Source organism: Andrographis paniculata, unplaced genomic scaffold, assembly GCF_009805555.1.
Source record: "Andrographis paniculata isolate CXL003 unplaced genomic scaffold, ASM980555v1 Contig32END, whole genome shotgun sequence".
Classification (NCBI taxonomy): domain Eukaryota; kingdom Viridiplantae; phylum Streptophyta; class Magnoliopsida; order Lamiales; family Acanthaceae; genus Andrographis; species Andrographis paniculata.
In genome coordinates, this window is record NW_026137565.1 from 2,558,814 (window position 1) to 2,578,041 (window position 19,228).

The 19,228-nt window shown below is 33.1% G+C and overlaps 2 protein-coding genes across 2 annotated transcripts; one reads left to right on the forward strand and one right to left on the reverse strand.

Moving 5' to 3' along the window:
- The first annotated feature begins 788 nt into the window (after positions 1 to 788).
- Positions 789 to 5,501, forward strand: LOC127247356 (probable disease resistance protein At4g27220). The gene is made up of 2 exons (XM_051269189.1): positions 789 to 882; positions 2,545 to 5,501. The coding sequence occupies exon 2, from the start codon at positions 2,553 to 2,555 to the stop codon at positions 5,493 to 5,495; it is 2,943 nt and encodes a 980-aa protein (XP_051125146.1). The 5' UTR covers positions 789 to 882; positions 2,545 to 2,552; the 3' UTR covers positions 5,496 to 5,501.
- A 7,416-nt stretch (positions 5,502 to 12,917) lies between these two features.
- On the reverse strand, positions 12,918 to 19,228 carry LOC127247357 (receptor-like protein EIX1). Its single transcript, XM_051269190.1, has 4 exons — positions 19,211 to 19,228; positions 15,929 to 16,010; positions 13,287 to 15,858; positions 12,918 to 13,104 (listed from the first exon to the last, which is right to left on the reverse strand). Exons 1-3 carry the CDS (start codon positions 19,226 to 19,228, stop codon positions 13,295 to 13,297), a joined length of 2,664 nt encoding a protein of 887 aa, XP_051125147.1. The 3' UTR covers positions 12,918 to 13,104; positions 13,287 to 13,294.

The window sequence follows — 19,228 nt, forward strand, 5'->3', positions numbered from 1 at the left end:
GGAGGGAGTATATATTGTTTTTATTTTTGTTCTTATTTTTAAGTAAACATATAGTTCAATATAATAATAAAGAAAAGTACTCTCTTTCGTTTGTCTTTAACGATACATTTATTTTTGGGTCATTGTATTTAATATTAAAAATATTTTTATATTTGTATAATTTTTTATACAAATATCTTTGTATTAGTATTATACGACACTAATAGAAATATTTTGTCATTTTTTCTTAATTTGTGTTATATTTTGATATAATATTTAATATTTAAAAATTAATATGAAAAATGTAAATATCGACCTTAGAACTGGACAGATGTGGTAATATTTTGGTATAGGATATTCCTTTCATTCTTGTAAAAGATACTTATTTGATCTTTACAAGTGGATTTATTTATATTAATTTTTAAAGATATGCAGGTGTAAAGTTTTTATTTTTATTATCTTGGATATTAATGGTATTGAAAGAATAATAAAAAAAAAAAGTAAAAGTATTTTAATATTTAAGTGAGATATATTTTTATTTTAAATATATATATACATACTTTTTCAAGGAAAAGACGAAAACACCAAAATAGATAATTTTGACTTGAGTAGAAAAAAGTATAATACAGTGATCACATCTTGAATAAATCAATGTGTGGCTAATGCTAGTGACTTAAATTAATAAATTATGTATATAATTGTTGACTGAAATATTTTTGTATATATTAGTGACTAAAGTCATCGATAATTAAAGTTGAGACGCATTTTTTGTTTTGTTATTTCTTCTTCATCTTTTACTACTCCATTATTGTATTTGTTGTTGCTTCATATTCTCGTTTTTAGATCTATTTCGGCCTAAGCTTCCATTCCCGGTGATCCCTTTAACCGTTACGATTCCTACAGGTGATCCATTTTTATTTTTATTTTTATTTTCAGCACCATGCTGAATGCTTATATTAGATATCTAATGACATGACATTATTTTATGATATCTAAACTCTGTGTTATGTACCAAATATGTTAATATTAAATATATATATATATTGATCTAAAAGGGTCTATTCAATTGAGATTTTAATGGATTTTTTTTTATTTTAAAAAGTCTATGGATTTACGTGAATTTATAAAATCCACAGAGTTTACATTGAGTTTGATGGATTCTAGTAATTGATTTAGATGGATTTCTACGGATTTGATTGAATTTTATATGGATTTATATGGATTTTGTAGAATTATAAAATAATTTTTTTATGAATATATATTAATTATATAAATTTATATCAAACAAATTTTTTTATAAATATAATAAATAATTATTAATAAAATAATATTTAATATTAATAAATAATATATAAGTATTAATAATATAGAAGTATTGTAACATCTGTAATACTACTGTATTCTAGATTATTAATTTTAATTTTATAATTTTAGTATTATATTATCATTCAATATATCAAATTAGTTTTATATATTTTTATTAGTTATTATTATTATTTATATAACTTTTTTACATAAAAAGTAAATACGTATATAAATAAAATAAAAAATATAATTTACGATTTTTGAAAAAAATACTAAAATAAATAAATAAATATAAATTAACAGTTCAAAAAAAATATATATTTAAATATCTATTTCATCGTTATCGTAATATTAATATAGTATATTCGATAATTGAAAAGAAAAGACGACCATAATACATGTTTATGTGATAATAATATTTTTTAAAATTATATTTATAATATAAAAATATATATTTAAAAAAAATCATAATAATTTACTAATATTCATTTATTCATTTATTTAATTACTAATTTCATTTTTTTACATATTTAATTAAAATAGTCATATGTGTTGGAATGTAAATAGAAAGAAAGAATAACATGTGATTTACGATCATATTTTAGGTGGTGTTTGGCATAGAAAAATAGAAATGTCTTTATTTTTCATATTTGATAGAGACAATTGATTCTATTATCTAGATTAATTTCTCTTGCTATATAGAGAGAGATAATGAAAAATAAAATTAAAAAAATGCAATATGTTTATGTGTTTATGTATTTTATTTTTTATATTTAATTATTATGATTTAATTTGTGTTTATCTGATTTTTTTTTTCTATTATTATTATTATTTAAAATTTTATAATTTTTATATTATTCAAATGTCATATCTAAATTATTATTAAAATGAATTATCAAACTAAAAACATAACTTAAAAAAAAAATGATCAAGTGAAGGAACCCAAAAAAATTACCATGTTCTGTAAAATTCCGATCTACATAGATCAGATTGGAAATCACACCTATTGATTGGATAACTTCCTAAAAATTTCTGCTCGAAAATGAAACAAAAACCCACACAATTTTGGACCGAAATTTCTTTCTCACCCTTATCTCCCATAATATTTGATTAACGTGCATTTTCAATAATTTAGGATTATTATCAAGGAATTCAAAACAACTTTGTTGGAAATTATTATATACAAGATCCACATAAGATTTCTATTGAATGAGCATGCGTTTCTACGAAGGTACTTTATGTCTGTTGTGTTGAATGCAGATAGCAAAATGCTTTGGACAATTGCAGGACCTTTTCTTTTCAAGATGGGGGAGAAACTGGCAGATTATGCACAAGGCACTGTGATGGCGATGACAAACTACAATATAATATTAGAATCTCTACAAAGGAACTTGAAATCGTTGAGTGATAAAGCATTTGATGTTGAGAAGGAGGTCAAGAATGGTGAGCAATCAGGTGTGAAGAAAAGGAAGCGTGAAGTTGAGAGCTGGTTGGCAGAGGTGCAGAAACTTGAAATGGAATTCACAGAATTTAGGGTTTCTATGAATTCTGATGAATTCACTAGTTGGTTCTTTAGGGGAGATCAAGCCCAGAAGTTGAGTATAAGAGTAGAGGGATTAGTTGAGCAGAGTCGACATTTTGGTGAACTGCTTTATGCATGTGAACCCGAGCAAGTTCCGCTCTTGACAAAGAAGATGGTGGGCAAAAAGTTTGAGGAGAACTTCGAGAGGATTTGGAATTTGTTAGTGAATGATGGAGTGTCAAGCATTGGGATTCATGGCATGGGCGGAGTCGGTAAGACAACACTGACGAAGCACATTTACAATCGATTTGTTCAAGGAGCTCAACATGTTGTTATTTGGGTAACAGTATCTCAGATATTCAGGATTAAAAACTTGCAGGATGAAGTTGCCAAGGCAATGCATCTAGATATTTCGGAGGAGCCGAATGAAGACAAAAGAGCTGCGATGCTGAATCGAGTACTATCAAGAAAAGGGAAAGTTTTGTTGATATTTGATGATGTATGGGAAAAATTCAATCTCGAAAAGATTGGAGATCCACTTTCTTTTTCGGAGTGTAGACTAATCATAACATCCCGTTCGTCGGAAGTGTGTCATCAAATTGGTTGTCAACAAGTTATTCCATTGGTAACACTCAATAAGAGTGAAGCTTTGAGTTTATTTACAAAAACTCTTGGTGAAGGGATTACGCTAACTTCCCAAGTACAAGAGCTTGTAAAGCTTATGGCAGAGCAGTGCGACGGATTGCCATTGGGAATAATCACAGCAGCCGGAAGTATGAAGGGTAAGTCGGGCATTCGAGAGTGGAGAATTGCAGTGAAAGACCTAAAAGAATCAATTCTGAGAGAAGATGGAGCTGATGATGGAGTTTTCAAAATACTCAAGTATAGTTTCGATCGGTTGGATCAGGGAGAAGAGAAGTTTAATGGATTTACAATTCTACAACATTGTTTCTTGAATTGTTGTTTGTATCCCGAAGATTCAGAAATAAGTAAAGAAGAATTGATCGAGCTACTCGTTTCAGAGGGGTTGTTGAGTAAAAGGAGTAGTAGAAGAGAAAGGGTGGATTGGGGTCATGTCATATTGAATAAACTAGTGAATGTGTGTTTGTTAGAGAGTGATGGAATGTGGTGGGTGAAGATGCACGATTTAGTGAGAGCCATGGCATTAAAGATCACAAAGAATAAATATTTGAGAATCGACAGGCGAAGTTTCGTGGTTGAGGGAGAAGAATGGAGTAGAGATCTCGAGAAGGTTTCTTTGATGAGGAATGACATCGAACATATACCTCCCGGATTGTCTCCAAAATGTCCCAAGCTCTCAACATTGCTCTTGCAGTACAATTTGCTTTTTGGGCGTATACCGGCTTCATTTATCTTGAAGATGCATGGTTTACATGTTCTTAATTTGAATAAGACTGCAATTAAAGCATTACCGGATTCTTTATCGAATTTGAGGAGCATGAGATCCCTTCTCCTAAGGGGTTGCAACAATCTTAAATATATTCCGGACTTGGGAAATCTCGAAGAGCTAAGAGAGTTGGACATTTCAGGGACTCGAATCAATGAATTGCCTCTAGGAATGCGAAAACTAGTCAATCTCGAATGCTTGAAGATTTCTGCCAAAAACTTGAAGATATTACCAAGCAATATATTGCTGAATTTCCGAAAACTTCAATGCCTCCATCTTCCATTTCATATTGAAGCACCAATGAAAGAAATTGAGAAGTTAGAACAGCTCGAGGAGTTTGAAGGACGAGTAAAAGATGCGGATGATTTTGGTCGATTGATGGTATGCCTACCAAAATTCAAGGAGTACAATCGATCTTATGGTGTTGTTGTGGGAGAATTTCTAGGCCAGCCGCAAAGAACACCATATGGTGATAATGAAGTGGTTGTGAATGGGATGAGGCTAAATGGAAAAGGGAGAAGAGAAGTTCTTGCATGGCCACACGACATAAAAGGCGTTGGATTTGGAAAGTGCGAGGGACTAAGCAAATGTTTGATCGATGACATTCAAGGATTAAGTATCGATATCAAATCATGCAAACTTTTAACAATATACGAATGCGAAGGGATAGAGTGTATTTTGAAATTGGAGGAGAAGTTTCCATTAGATCTTCCATTGCAAAATTTGGAATTTATGAAGTTGGAGAAGTTGCCTGATCTGATGGGCGTGGTGATGTTTCGAAGTGCATCTCCACCATTGTTGTCGTCTCTTCAGGAGCTGTATATTCATGAATGCAACAAGATGAAGAACCTGGGGTTGCCACTATCACTCTTGGGGGGTTTACAAAGCCTTGAAGTGATGAGTGTCGAAAGATGTGAAGAAATAGAAGAGATATTTGAAGCTGGAAATCGTGCATCATCATCATCTCAAAGACTCCATCTCCCAAAATTGAAGGAACTACATCTCAAGCAGCTCCCAAAATTGAAGAGCATCTGCAACTCGACACTGCTCTGCAGTTCCACTCAAGAAATCTCGATAAAAGGATGCACACAAGTGAAGAAGCTACCATTGCTATTTGGAGAAGCAGCAAAGTGTGATTATAGTTATGATTCTCCTCTTCCACCTGCCTCTCAGAAGTTTCAAATCCGAATTCGGAGATCAGAGAAGGACTGGTGGGAGTCTTTGGAGTTGGAGCATCCCTCACTTCATCCCCTCCTCCAACCCTTTCTTGAGCTGCATTAATGTTTTGATTCCTCACCTGTTCTGTTGTCTATTAATATTAACATTGTTGTTGATTGTTTCTGTTTATTTATTAATTACAGATTTGTTTTGATGCAACTTTTGTTGCTATGTTATGTTCCGTATGTTTTTCCGTGACTTTAACCCTAATTTTCTTCATGCCAATACACATTAAAGCAAGAACTACATTGGCGATGTTCGTCCTTTGCAGTTCGTGAATAGTATTATCCTCTAGTTCGTTATAATAATTGTATGCAGTGATACAAGCGAAAACATTTTCCAGGACCAGTTCTTCAAGATCGGCCGGCTCGTTAATTAGCTGAAGCTTTCGAAATTGGAGTGAACAGTAATGATTTCATTCCAGTCATAGGATTATATGACTCCATCTTAGAGAAACCTGGATCCATTCCACTACATAATTTATATAATTGTATTTGTTAGAAAATTATTATACCGCTACAATATTAAAACAATTATCAGAAAAATGATCCGATAATTATGTCTAGTCGGAGATAAAACCTCTCTTCGTAAAATGAATACACTCCGGTAGTACATCCAGTGTCCAAAGATAAAACGACGTTCGTCTCCAAGGGTGTGACTTCACCGTGGCTGTGGGATGGTACGAGTCATGACAACATGTTATTGTTACTGTAGGCTATTTAGAGAGTGTAGTTTTGTTCTTACATCGGTGCTTTTTAAAATTTGGTAAGGGAATATTGGGGTACAAAGTCAAATTCCATATTGAAATATTAAAAGAAGAACTCACATTTTATAAGTTATGAGTTTTATATCAATTCTACTAGTACGAGACCTTTTGGAGAAAGTTTTAAAACAAATCTATATGTGCTCGGCACTAGTCGATTTGCCCAAGTTTTAACAGGGAAACAAATTTTATTGTTGAGTAATTGCAAAGCTGGAATACTAGTTATAGTACCCTCATATTTTATTCATTTATATCACATAATATAATTTATTCCGAATTAGTAAATTTTTTTCATGAAGGTTAAATATTGATAGTACTTAATATTCTATTAAGGTACATGTAGCATTTGCATCGACCGTTAGAGAAAATACTTTACTTCAGGTCTGTTTCATCTGTAAAAATGAAAACATGTTATTCTTTATCAGCCCCCAACAAGATATGCATCAAGTAGACTTTTATGTTGATTCGGACAAACAAAAATATTCGATTTCTTGTCGGAAAGACATTAATAATGATTCCACATAGGACAATCTTTATACAAATTTAATTGAAGAAGCAGCATCAATTCTGCATTCACATTAGGTGTTGTTATGTGTGTTGAAATTGAGCATAAATCCAGATCACCATAAAAGGACGAATGAAACGTTAAGACGACTGACACACACAGGCAAATGCGTAAGACCATCCGCATTAAATAAACGAAGTAAAAGGTTCACTCTACTTTTACGTCATCATCTCTTTCTTCTACCTCAACAAAATGTTACATATATATTTGTTGGATCTCAAGTCCAAATGACTCAACGCTGAAGGCAACAGCTTCCGCTGCAGCGCTTCCACAGAGCAAGAGAGTGTAGCTTCAATAGGCCTTTAGACAACAAGCTCTATCAACCATGGGTTGGCAACTTCGTAACATTAATGGAAGACCCTGGCACCTACATGTCTTACATGGAAGGTTCTATGGGTCAAAACAAAAGAAAAAAGAAGGAGGATTCTATGTAACTCGAGGTTGTTGGGGACATATCCTCGTAGACCGGCTAGGAGTATGATGAAAGCAAGTTAGGGTAAGTTTCAGATCTGATCCGGAAACAATGGAAGAAGTTCAGAGCAAATGAAACCCGGTCCAGAGGCAATGGAAGCGGTTGGGAGCTGATGGAAGGAGATTACATGGTGGTTGAGAGAGGTGCGTGAATAATTAGAACTGCCCATTTTAGTGGAAGAGATGGTTATTCTAGCTTAGGATTAAAATTAGGAAAAAACACAACACACACACGCACAAGAAGATGAACTCGCATATTTCTTTACTTTTTCGTAGTTTTTAGTTTCCATTTATGCATTTTAATTCGAATTACTTTCCTTTATGCTTCTTGCAATATGTTTTTATCTGCATTCCAGTAGATTTATCCGAGTTTTAGTAGATTTTAGATTAAATCCATCAAAATCGGTCATTTAGGCTCGAAGCCGTGCAGGCTCCACCGAAGGAGTCGCCTCCAATCCGACGACGGACAGGCTCTTTGGAGTACTTCCGGAACCCACACCGACGACATCGACGAATTATTTTGGAACTTCCGAATTTCAAGTTCCAACAATTGGCACGCCAAGTGGGACCAAGTCAGGTTCGTATATGCAACTTCGTAGTAGTAAGGTGATCACCATGGAAAATCAGAATCGGAGCTCAGGTCTGAACATAGGTGCAGGAAACACTGGAATTGAAACACCGGTTCACCCAGAGCAAGAGGTTGTAGCTTCCACAGACCTTTAGACAACAAGCTCCATTAACCCTGGGTTAGCAACTTCGTAACATTAATGGAAGACTTGACACCTACATGTCCTATATGGAAGGTTCTATGAGTCAAAGCAAAAGAAAGAAGAAGGAGGATTCCATGTAAGTCGAGGTTGTTGGGGACATATCCCTGTAGACCAGCTAGGAGTATGATGGAGGCAAGTCAGGTTAAGTTGCAGGTCTGATCCGGAGGTAATGGAAGAAGTTCAGAGCAAATGGAATCCGGTCCATAAACACCGGAAGATTTCAAAACGAATGGATACCGGTCCAGAGGCAATGGAAGCGGTTAGAAGCTGATGGAAGGAGGTTACCTGGCGGTTGAAAGAGGTAAAGGAATAATTTGAACTTCCCCTTTTAGTGGAAGAGGTGGTTATTCTAGTTTAAGATTAAAATTAGGAAAAAACACAACACACACAGGCACAAGAAGATGAACTCGCATATTTCTTTACTTTTTCGTAGTTTTTAGTTTCCATTTATGCATTTTAATTCGAATTACTTCCCTTTATACTTCTTGCAATATGTTTTTATCCGTTTTCCAGTAGATTTATCCGAGTTTTAGTAGATTTTAGATTAAATCCATCAAAATCGGTCATTTAGGCTCGAAGCCGTGCAGGCTCCACCGAAGGAGTCGCCTCCAATCCGACGACGGACATGCTTTTTGGAGTACTTTCGGAACCCACACCGACGAATCGATGAATTGTCTTGGAACTTCCGAATTTTGGGTTCCAACAATATTTATTTTTATTTTAATATAATATGAAAATAAAATTTTATATAATACAAAAATAAAAAAAAAACCAAAAAATAAATTCAATTGTTATAAATAAATACAAAATAAAAAATGGGAAAGTATTGTTCTTGTTGTGGGGTTCTCCATTTGTAAATTGGCTTAATATGCAGAGAAGAAAATTTGGGGCTGATGGTTCTTGTCTTCTTATGTCCATATTTATTTAATTGATTGTTGTTAGACACAGATCAAAATCTAATTGGTTGGTGTCATATTTTTTTGTTCTTGCTACGGTGTTCCCAATTATTTGGTTAATATTATCATGGTGATTAATATCTAGAAATATATCATCTCGAAGACAATTGTACTGTTTGTTGGTAATTTTGTTTGGTTGTTTAAAAATTTGTTTTGTTGAGGCGCATTTTGTACATGGAGTCTCAATTTGATTTAGTGGAATATTTGACGCTTCTACTCTTGAATATAAGTATTCATCTCAAACGGCATAAATATTGGAATTTTAGCGTATTCTTGATATAACTTATGATGTGTTTATGTGTTTAAATGTAATTTATTATATGAGTCTAATGTAAAATGATAATGAGATAGAATTTATATGGAGAGAACAAGTGTCTCATTGTCAAAAATTGAATTTTTGTATTATCCGCTACATATTTCATGTAATCCGAGGCAAGTAAGGGTTGAAATATTGTATTCGGAAAGTGAACTCTATAGGATACAAAGATCTTTCTGGCCATATTCGTTGAAGACCCTGGTTCTCGTATCCAGTACCAACAATCAAAGTTTTCTATAGATATGCTAGCAAAAAGGACATCTTTAGTTTAGAAAGGCAACAACTCTGAAGGATATTAGGTTCTGCCGATGCCTGTCGGGCTTAGTTTGTAGGGTATTAGGTTTGACCGGGAGTTTACTCACTGCGCACTTTCGGATAGCGATTGCGGGTTCCCACATCATTTTTTTTTTTTAAAAAAAGTCGCCCTATTCTACGGAGAACGGAACATTTGAAGAAGACAATTCCATATTATTTTGACACCAACAAAAGCACTTAAAAAGAAAAAGAAAAATATAAGCGGACAATCGACACCCTCTTGGTCTTACCTATTACATAGGATTTGCCTAGTGTCTATAAATGGTGATGTAGGTAGGTTGTCTGGTTGTGTCATTACCCAGTAAAATTAGAATAGTATTCACATCATCGACAATATAGTTGCTAAGATCAAATTTGAATATTTGTTGCAAACTAAGGATACAAATATTCATCAATTTATTTCATTTTAATATCTGATTTTTCCAAAAAAAGGTAATAATTTACGTTCTTTATGTGAAAATGATTACAAGTCAGTGTTCTAACACGTATCATTTCGTAACTTTAGATTTTGTTCTCTTTATGGTATTTTTTATTATTTTTTATCCATATTTCGTTATTAACTCTTACAAAATTTCAAATCAAACTATAATTTAAATTTAAAGCATAAAATACAACAAAGAAGAAGAAGAAAAAAAAAATATCACAACCAAACACCCCTAGATTTTTCAGAAACATTATCGTTGTTTTAAAGTTTTTTTCTTTTTTTGGATTTTAATAATTTTAGTGTGAAATCGCAATTAGGTGCGATTCGGGTTTTGGTGATTTTTTTAATGAAAAATAAATATTTGCTTGTGATTTTTAAAGAAAAATGACTATTTAATATGATTTTTTTTCTTTCTAAAAATAAAAATAGGGGGATTGCGATTTTTTTTAAAAAAATAAAAATAAAATCAAACACAATAAAAATTAATTTTAGGTGCAATTTTTGTTAGGTTTGATCTTTTATATGAAATTTAATTATATGTTTAATGGAACTTGTGACATTGTATAGTAAATAAATCCAATAATAAACAAACAAACATTTGAATTCCAATATTAGTATTAATAATTAAATTTTGGATAGAAAATTACTTTCTTAGGTCCAATGGTGTATAATCTTGCTAGTTTCAAGACCAATGCTATTAATTTTTTTTTTTTTTTTTTATCTTAGTCATCAAAATTATATTATACAGCAATTATAGTTATTTTGAATCGGAAGTTCTAAAGTAGATTTAAAATGAGTTGTTTTATATCAAATTTAAAGATCATTATTGTTGAGATATTTTAGATATTCGGTTTTAGATTTACTATATTTATATTTAGATTTGATCTTATCTATTAATTAGATTACTTAAATTTGAGTCTATCGAGTCTGTTTTGTATTGCCTATATATATATAGACCTTTTATTGTGAAGATAAATAAGACAATCTCATTATTTTTCCTCAAAATTTCTAACATGGTATCACACCCTATTTTTCTCATGCCGTAGATATATTCTACCGACCCGTGTTTCTCCGGGTATATTCAACCTGGATTGTACCCGGAGGTCTTGTGATTTTGAGATCACGTCTTTGCAAGTCTGCCAGTTGTCTGTCTGGTCTTGCGTGCAATTTGAAATTTGCAGATTTGTCTGCAATCTGCATATGAAATCTACTGAGATCTGTCTGCTATCTACCATATGTCGACTGTCTGTCTATTGCTTGCGTGCGATCTGCCATCTTTCTTGCTTGTTTGTTGCCGAAAATCTGTCTACAATCTGTCATATGTCCGCTGCTTGTTGTTGCCTGCGTGCGATCTGTTTGGTATTGCATCTATCTGTTTTCAGCTCCAGTGGAGTCCTGTCGTTTTCGGCTCCGGTGGAGAGTCATCTTATTTTCGACTCCGGTGGAGAGTCATCTTATTTTCGGCTCCGGTGGAGTCATGTCGTTTTCGGCTCCGGTGGAAAGTCATCTTGTTTTCAGCTCGGTGGAGTCATGTCGTTTTCGGCTCCGGTGGAGTCATCTAATTTTCGACTTCGGTGGAGAGTCATCTTGTTTTCGGCTCCGGTGGAGTCATGTCGTTTTCGGCTCCGGTGGAGTCATGTCGTTTTCGGCTCCGGTAGAGAGTCATCTTGTTTTCAGCTCCGGTGGAGTCATGTCGTTTTCGGCTCCGGTGGAGTCATCTAATTTTCGACTCCGGTGGAGAGTCATCTTGTTTTCGGCTCCGGTGGAGTCATGTCGTTTTCGGCTCCGGTGGAGTTATCTCATTTTCGACTCCGGTGGAGTCATGTGGTTTTCGGCTCTGGTGGAGTCATCTCTTTTTCGGCTTCGGTGGAGTCATCTCGTTTTTTCTTTGCTCCGATGGAATCATGTGATTTTAGGCTGTGGTGGAGTTATCTCGTTTTTGGCCATTTCGCTTTCGGCTCCGGTGGAGTCATCTTATTTTCAGCTCTAGTGGAGTCATCGGCTCCGGTGGAGTCATCTCGTTTTCGGCTTAGGTGGAGAGTTATCTCCTTTTTCGCTCCGATGGAGAGTCATCTCATTTTCGGCTCCAGTGGAGTCATCTCATTTTTTGCTCCGGTGTGGAAAGTCATCTGGTTTTCGGCTCCGATGGAGAGTAAACTATTATTTTTACTTGTGTTTTTGTTTTGCGTCTATATTGAACTTTCTTATCAAACTCAAATTGGTTTATGTTATACCACTTGAGTTTGAGAGGATGTTGAGATATTTTAGATATTCGGTTTTAGAATTAGTAGATTTTTATTTAGATTTGATCTTATCCATAGATTAGATTGCTTAGATTTGAGTCTATCGAGTCTGTTTCTATTGACTATATAGACCTCTTATTTTGAAGATCAATAAGACAATTTCATTATTTTCCCCCAAAATTTCTAACAATTATAAAAGCCAAACAAATTCCCAAACTCAAACAATGTTTATAAATTGAGGAATTTAAAATAAAAAAGGCACACACAAAATAAGACTTCGATGAAATTGATTTACGTCCGGGGTGAGTTGTTTTGTGCTCTAGTATGTCGGAGTCATATAATGTTGTTCGCATAAAAAAATAATGAGTCAAGGATGGGTTAATTTGTGCTTTTGTTTTGATTTTTTATTTAAATAATATAATAATTTCATAAAATATTTTTATTAAAGGGAGTAATATATTTATTAAGACAAGACAAATGAGCAAAGCCTTAAACATATATCAACCAGCAGCAATATGCAAAATCTAACAATTTCAGGGTCACCTACCACACATGTTCGCCTAGTGTGACTTATCTGTTGGAGTTAGTTTGCAAGATATTAGATTCGGCAAAGGGTTTATCCAGTGTGCAGTTTCGAGTAACGGCTGTCGATTTCCCCGTCATAAAAAAAGTAAATAAATAAATTTCCACAATAAAATACATTGCCCAAGGTTCAAACGGAAATGGAATAGCAAACAAAATAAAACTAAAAAAGATACACACAAGAAGAAACTCATTTGCCTCTAAGACCAGCACCAGAAATGGACATTGAAGTGCACATCCTCGAAGCATTCATGACATCCTTTGCCTCTGAAATTACACATTATAAACCACGGAATGACATGCATTTGCAAAATGAATAATTAGCAATAAATGTTAATTAAACACAAGAAGGATTAAATAAACTTCCATAACATAAATGCAATATATTTCAAAATAATAAAACAAATATGCACCTAAGTAATATTGAACACAAGTAACATGTGTATTACCTTTGAATTCAATTTCTTCGGAAACTCGCCAAGAAAATAGCTGTTTTGACATACGCCCAATCTCCAATACGATCGAAGAACATGAAATATGATATTCTCCATGATCTCTTCATCATCAACGACACCATTAGTCCCCAGAATCCGAAGACGAAACCAAGAGCCATTGATATGAACAAGTCTTGCATGACAGAGAAACTCATAAAACCATTCCTCCTTTCCTCATCACTTTCTCCGGGATTAGAGGCCGGTGGGCTCACGGCATCTCCGGGGCACAATGGAAGAGGACTCCCACAAAGTTGAGCATTTTCAGCATAGGAAGATTCATTGAAACTTTGGAGTTGAGTGCTTGTTGGAATTCTCCCCGACAAGTTGTTGTTCGACAAATTAAGAATCTGTAGAAAACTTAATTGCGCCAGACTTGTCGGTATTGCCCCGGAGAGGTGATTTCTTGAAAGATCAAGTGATTCAAGCATCTCCATATCACCAATATCTGTTGCTATGTTTCCTTCCAAAGCATTTCTTGACAGATTCAAAGAAACCAATCCCTTCAACTGAAAAAGTTCTCTTGGAATGCTTCCAGTTAATTTGTTGTCTGAAAAATCAATGAGCTTAAGAAGCCATAATATTCCCTCGTACAATGATTCCTTCCTTTTCCATTGAACTAACATATGTGGACTGTCCAAGTACATAAAACTGGTGTAGATTGGTGATGGGCCATACACACTATTGGTGTGAAGCAATGAAACAAAATTATTGAGACACTTAGGAACTTTTCCGGATAAATTGTTTTTAGACAAGTCCAAAACTTGTATCTGAGTAAGATTACATATTTCTTGAGGAATGTCGCTGTAGAATTTATTCTGGCGAAACTTTAGATACTTCAAATACGTATAGTTTGCGCCGTCCAACCATTCCGAGATAGTTCCAGTTAGATTATTCCCTGCTACATCAAGTAGCTCCAAATTATTGCAATGCTTTAAACTTGAAGGTAACTTTCCAGAGAAATCATTATCATTCAAATACAATTTCGAAACAATCTCTAAGAGCCCAAGTGATTCAGGAATTTCACCCGAAAAACTGTTGTTACCCAAGTTCAGAGATTGTATGTTATTGGTCATGTTTTCCCAGCAGTTGGGAGCCATCCCTACAAAAAGGTTGTCTGAAAGGTCTACCGTAACCAAACTACTCAATTTGCAAATCGATGAAATTGACCCTGAAAACTCATTATGTGAGAGCTTTAAAGATCTTGTATGATTTAGGAACTCAGGTAAAGGGCCATAAAAACGATTCCATCTAAGATCTATAGATCTAAGCTGTCCTGAAAAGAGATCAGGAATGGTGCCACTAATCTGGTTGTCGGGGATTGTTAAATCAGTTAGAGCAGTTGAAAAATTCCAAAACCAATTGGGCACTTGATCCGATATGCCACAGGACGACAGGCCAAGTCTCCATAGATCCTCTAAAACTTGAATCCATGGTGGGAATTTCGGACCAACATTGACACTACTTAAATACAAGTTATTCAAGTTGAGAGGTGGATTCCAAAAAGGGGATATGCTTAGTGCATCGTTGGAGGACAAATCCAACCATTTTAAATTGTCAAGCTTTGTAAAGGTAGTTTTAGAGAGAATTCCATCTAGGGAGTTATAGGAAATATGTAATTCTACAAGCTGCCGATGTTGCACGAAATCCGGTGGTAAACCACTGAGTTTATTGAATCTCAAGTCGAGCTCCTCTAATGCTTTGCAAGAAAGGTTCCCTGTTAATTCCATAAGCGGCTGTCCCAATTCATTGTAAGAAAGATCGAGCAATGTTAAATTACTCAGATTTTCCAATGATCCAGGAGCTACACGTTTAAGCTTGTTATGAGAAAGATCAAGGTGCTCAAGAAATGTCAAATTTCTAATCGAATGAGGAACTACACCATCCAATTGGTTTGCCGACAACTTCAAGTAAACAAGACTTCTGATGTTAGATAACCAGCCTAATGTCCGAAGGGTAAGATCATTACCTCCTAGATTAGCCGATGAAAGAGATGCAGAAGAAGAAGAAGAGTTCACAAACAAGTACTCTTCAGAATATGTTCCATCACTAAGATGACAATATGCCAAGAGCAGCTCCTTCAATGAACTAACCTTCAGTATTCGTTGAGGCCAATTGGCATCAGTGATGTTGTTGTCAGACAAATCAAGATGGGATAAAGAAGAGAGATTAGAGAGCCAATTGAGATCGTCTAACAATAATGAGTTGAATGAGAGATCGAGGTACACCAGGTTTGTGAGGTTCGAAAGATTTTGAGAAATTCTCCCAAACAAGCCACAGCCAGAAAGAGTTAGATATCTCAAATGACGTAACTGAAGTAAGGCTACGCTGATCTGACCTCGCAATCCGCGATTGCCGCCGTAGATATAAAGACTAATGACATGGCCAGTGGTTTTGCGACACCCAACTCCGTCCCAATTGCAACAGTCGTCACCTCTCCAGCTTGACAGATCACCATTGTCATCTGTAAGGCCTCTTTTGAATGCCAGAAGAGCTTCCCGTTCCTTGGGACTGCAGCTAATTACCTCTCCTGAAATTAAGATTACATCGGAATGAACGGACAGTAGTGTAATGAAGAAAATAAGGAGCAGATTAGTAACCATTTCTTCTTCCAATTCTTCTTCTTTTATTATGTATATATAATGGAATTGGAGTGTGTTTCTTACATTCGTCAAATGTAACCTATTTATAGACTAAAAATCAATACTAAAACATTACTATTTTTTTAGAGAAATATCAAATACTAGTCTCTTGTTATAATTGTGCTACTTTATTTAGTAGGTTGCCCTTATTATTATTATTTTTAAATAATTTTAGAAATTATATTTACAAGCTTAAGATTAAAGAAAAAAAAAATATACTATGCATAAGTAATAGAAAATTAAGAAAAGGAATTGTAGAAATTTTAAGATCTTCCCTCCTATGTAATTTAGTAATTTAGAAAGATAAAAGAAAAAACTATGTAATTGATGTTGAAAATCTATTCAAATTAAGATTTAAATCCTAACGAACCAAACAACTACTTATGAAATTATCAATTATATGGTACAATAAAATTTGGAGAAGAATAAATTTGGATAAGCTCCAAAATAAAAAGCTTGATGCACAATTTTTTGATAAAATAGCACAAACCTCATAATTTAATATATATAAATTTGGATAAGCTCCAAAATAAAAAGCTTGATCCACAATTTTTTGATAAAATAGCACAAACCTCATAATTTAATATATATATATATATATATATATATTTGCATATTCATTTTATATTTATATAGTTCAACATGTTAATAACACATTAATATATATGTAGAATGTCAAATGTATTACTTTAAAATTCTTTATGAAAATATTATATTTTACTTATAGATCGGTAGTATAAAAAATAATACTAACCCCGTCCCACATACCGTATCTGCTACACTGTAGACACGGTATTTTAGGAGTGGTGTAATTGGTAGATAATTAAAAATGTATTAGTGAAAATAATTATCCTATAATATAAATAATTATAAATTAAGATTAAGATAACTAATTAGTTTAATTAAAATTTAAAAAAATAAAAAATAAAAAGTTTAAAATGAGATTAAAGTGTGCAATCATTTTCAAAAAAATAAAGTGACATGGTATATAGGACGGACAGAAACGGCAACGTGGACATAGTACGTGGGACGAAGGGAGTAATATATGTTACTATTGACTTTTTGAGTGAATAGATTATATATTTGGTATAAATATTTGTATATATTATTTTTTTTTTTTTTGGGTAAAGTGATTTTTTAGCTCAATATTTGACCATTTTTTTTTTTTTTTTTTTTTTATCATTAGACTTCAACTTAACACTATTTGAAAATAGTTACATAAGTAAAATTTTTTCGCTAAAATAGTCCTCCGATATCGAACTTGCTACGCTGGCCAGCCGTTAGTGACATGGCCCTGACACGGCTGACATGTCATCGCCGCGTAAATGTCCTAAAAACGATAAAGGAGGTCATATACGAGACTAAAAAAATAGTTTAACAAAAAAATTTGTAAAAAAAAAAAAAAATTCATGTGTTGCTGACGTATTATCTACGTGGCGATAACATGTCAGCCGCGTCAGCAACGGCAGGCCAACGTGAGGAGTCCGACACCGGAGAACTATTTTAACAGAAAAAACTTACATACAGATTTATTTTCAGATAAAGTCCACTTAAAGTCGTAAAATAATAAAGAGGTCAGATATGATACTAAAAAACACATATAATTAATTTTCTTTTCACAAAAGCAAAAATAAATTAATAAAATCTACTAGGTATTCTAAATGTATAATATTAATTATTATAATAATTATTATTATTTTTATTATTATGAATGAAGTAGTAGATACTCAAAGAATTATTATATTACATATACACATTATGTAAAATTGCTTATAACTCCTATGTAGTTTCAAAATTCAGCGTAAAATCTCTCTGTACTTTAAAAATTGCATGGTACTCCTTATACTTTAAAAAACATTGCATGAAACCCCACCACCATGAAACTTTCCTCGTGTGATAAGAAGATGATTTCCTATCAATATGTTTTGCATGATATGGGGGTTTTATGCAATATTTTTTAAAGTATAAGTGAGCGTCATGCAATTTTTTAAAGTAAAATGGATATTTATGCTGAGTTTCGAAACTACAAAGTGGTTTCATGCAACATTTTTTAAAGTATAAGGAGACGTCATGCAATTTTTAAAGTAGAAGAGAAATTTACGCTGAGTTTCGAAAATACAAGAGAGTTATGGGCAATTTTGCCAAAAAAACGGCTATCTTTTAGATTTTTTCTTTTTGTTTAATATGATGAAGCCTTACCGGGCTTTGAATTTAATTATCTATCTATTAAATTATATTTAAACAAAAATAAGAATATGAAGCTTTATATACATAAATTTGGGAGGATGCTAGGAGTTTAAAATTTCTTTTTAGAATACTAAAAAATAAATATTTAACGTGAATGTTTTTTTTTTTTATTACAAATGAATAATATCAAAGTGATTTGAAAAAAATATATAAAAAAAATGTAAATAATATAATATTTATAATAAAAAATAATTGGGGTACATCAACACATTAGTATTTATGGTTGTATGTAAAAGTCTAGACGTGAAAGATGGGTAAGATTATTTGAATGGGTCTAACAAAACAAGTGGCTCATAATTAAATTATGTATTTCAATATTGGGTCCCAATGTGGAATATTGCAAGTTCGTAGACCATTGCTATCAAAGAAAATTATTTTTATCCCAAATTTATTTCATACAGCAGCTATATAGTTGAGCTAGTTTAAAACATTTTTTATTAGAAAAAATCGTATAAGATTGAAGGAAAGTCCGGAGAGAGCCGAATTTTACTGGGTAAAAATGAACTTGGATCGTGTAAAATCTTGATCCTTAAACGATATTTTGATCCCGTTAAAGCATCAAATTTTACATAATTTATGTAAGGATAAAATAAAATAACACTCAAAATTAGGTGAAAATTCGAACACAAAAAATGTTGGATGAAGTTTGTGCATGTACATATAGTTTTCCAGAAATTTGGAGAGTGTGCATTTCACACTCTGTATTTTATTTCTGTAAGTGATTGTATTATACATATTTTTCACTCTATCCATTTTTTAGAAGATAAGAATCGTATGTATATATATATTGAAAAATATTTTTTCAGAAAAGACGTTGAATTTGGAACTCAAAAGATTTTTTTTTTTTTCTAAAAACTAAGTATTTCTTGAAACGACAAAACTTCATGTTCATATAGGTAATTTCTTTAGTCTCGTCCCTGCACGAATATTTTTTAAATGAATTATTAATAGATGAAATGTCAACCTTACTTTCATGCAAGTCCGAACACTTACCTTGTAATGTAAATCCAT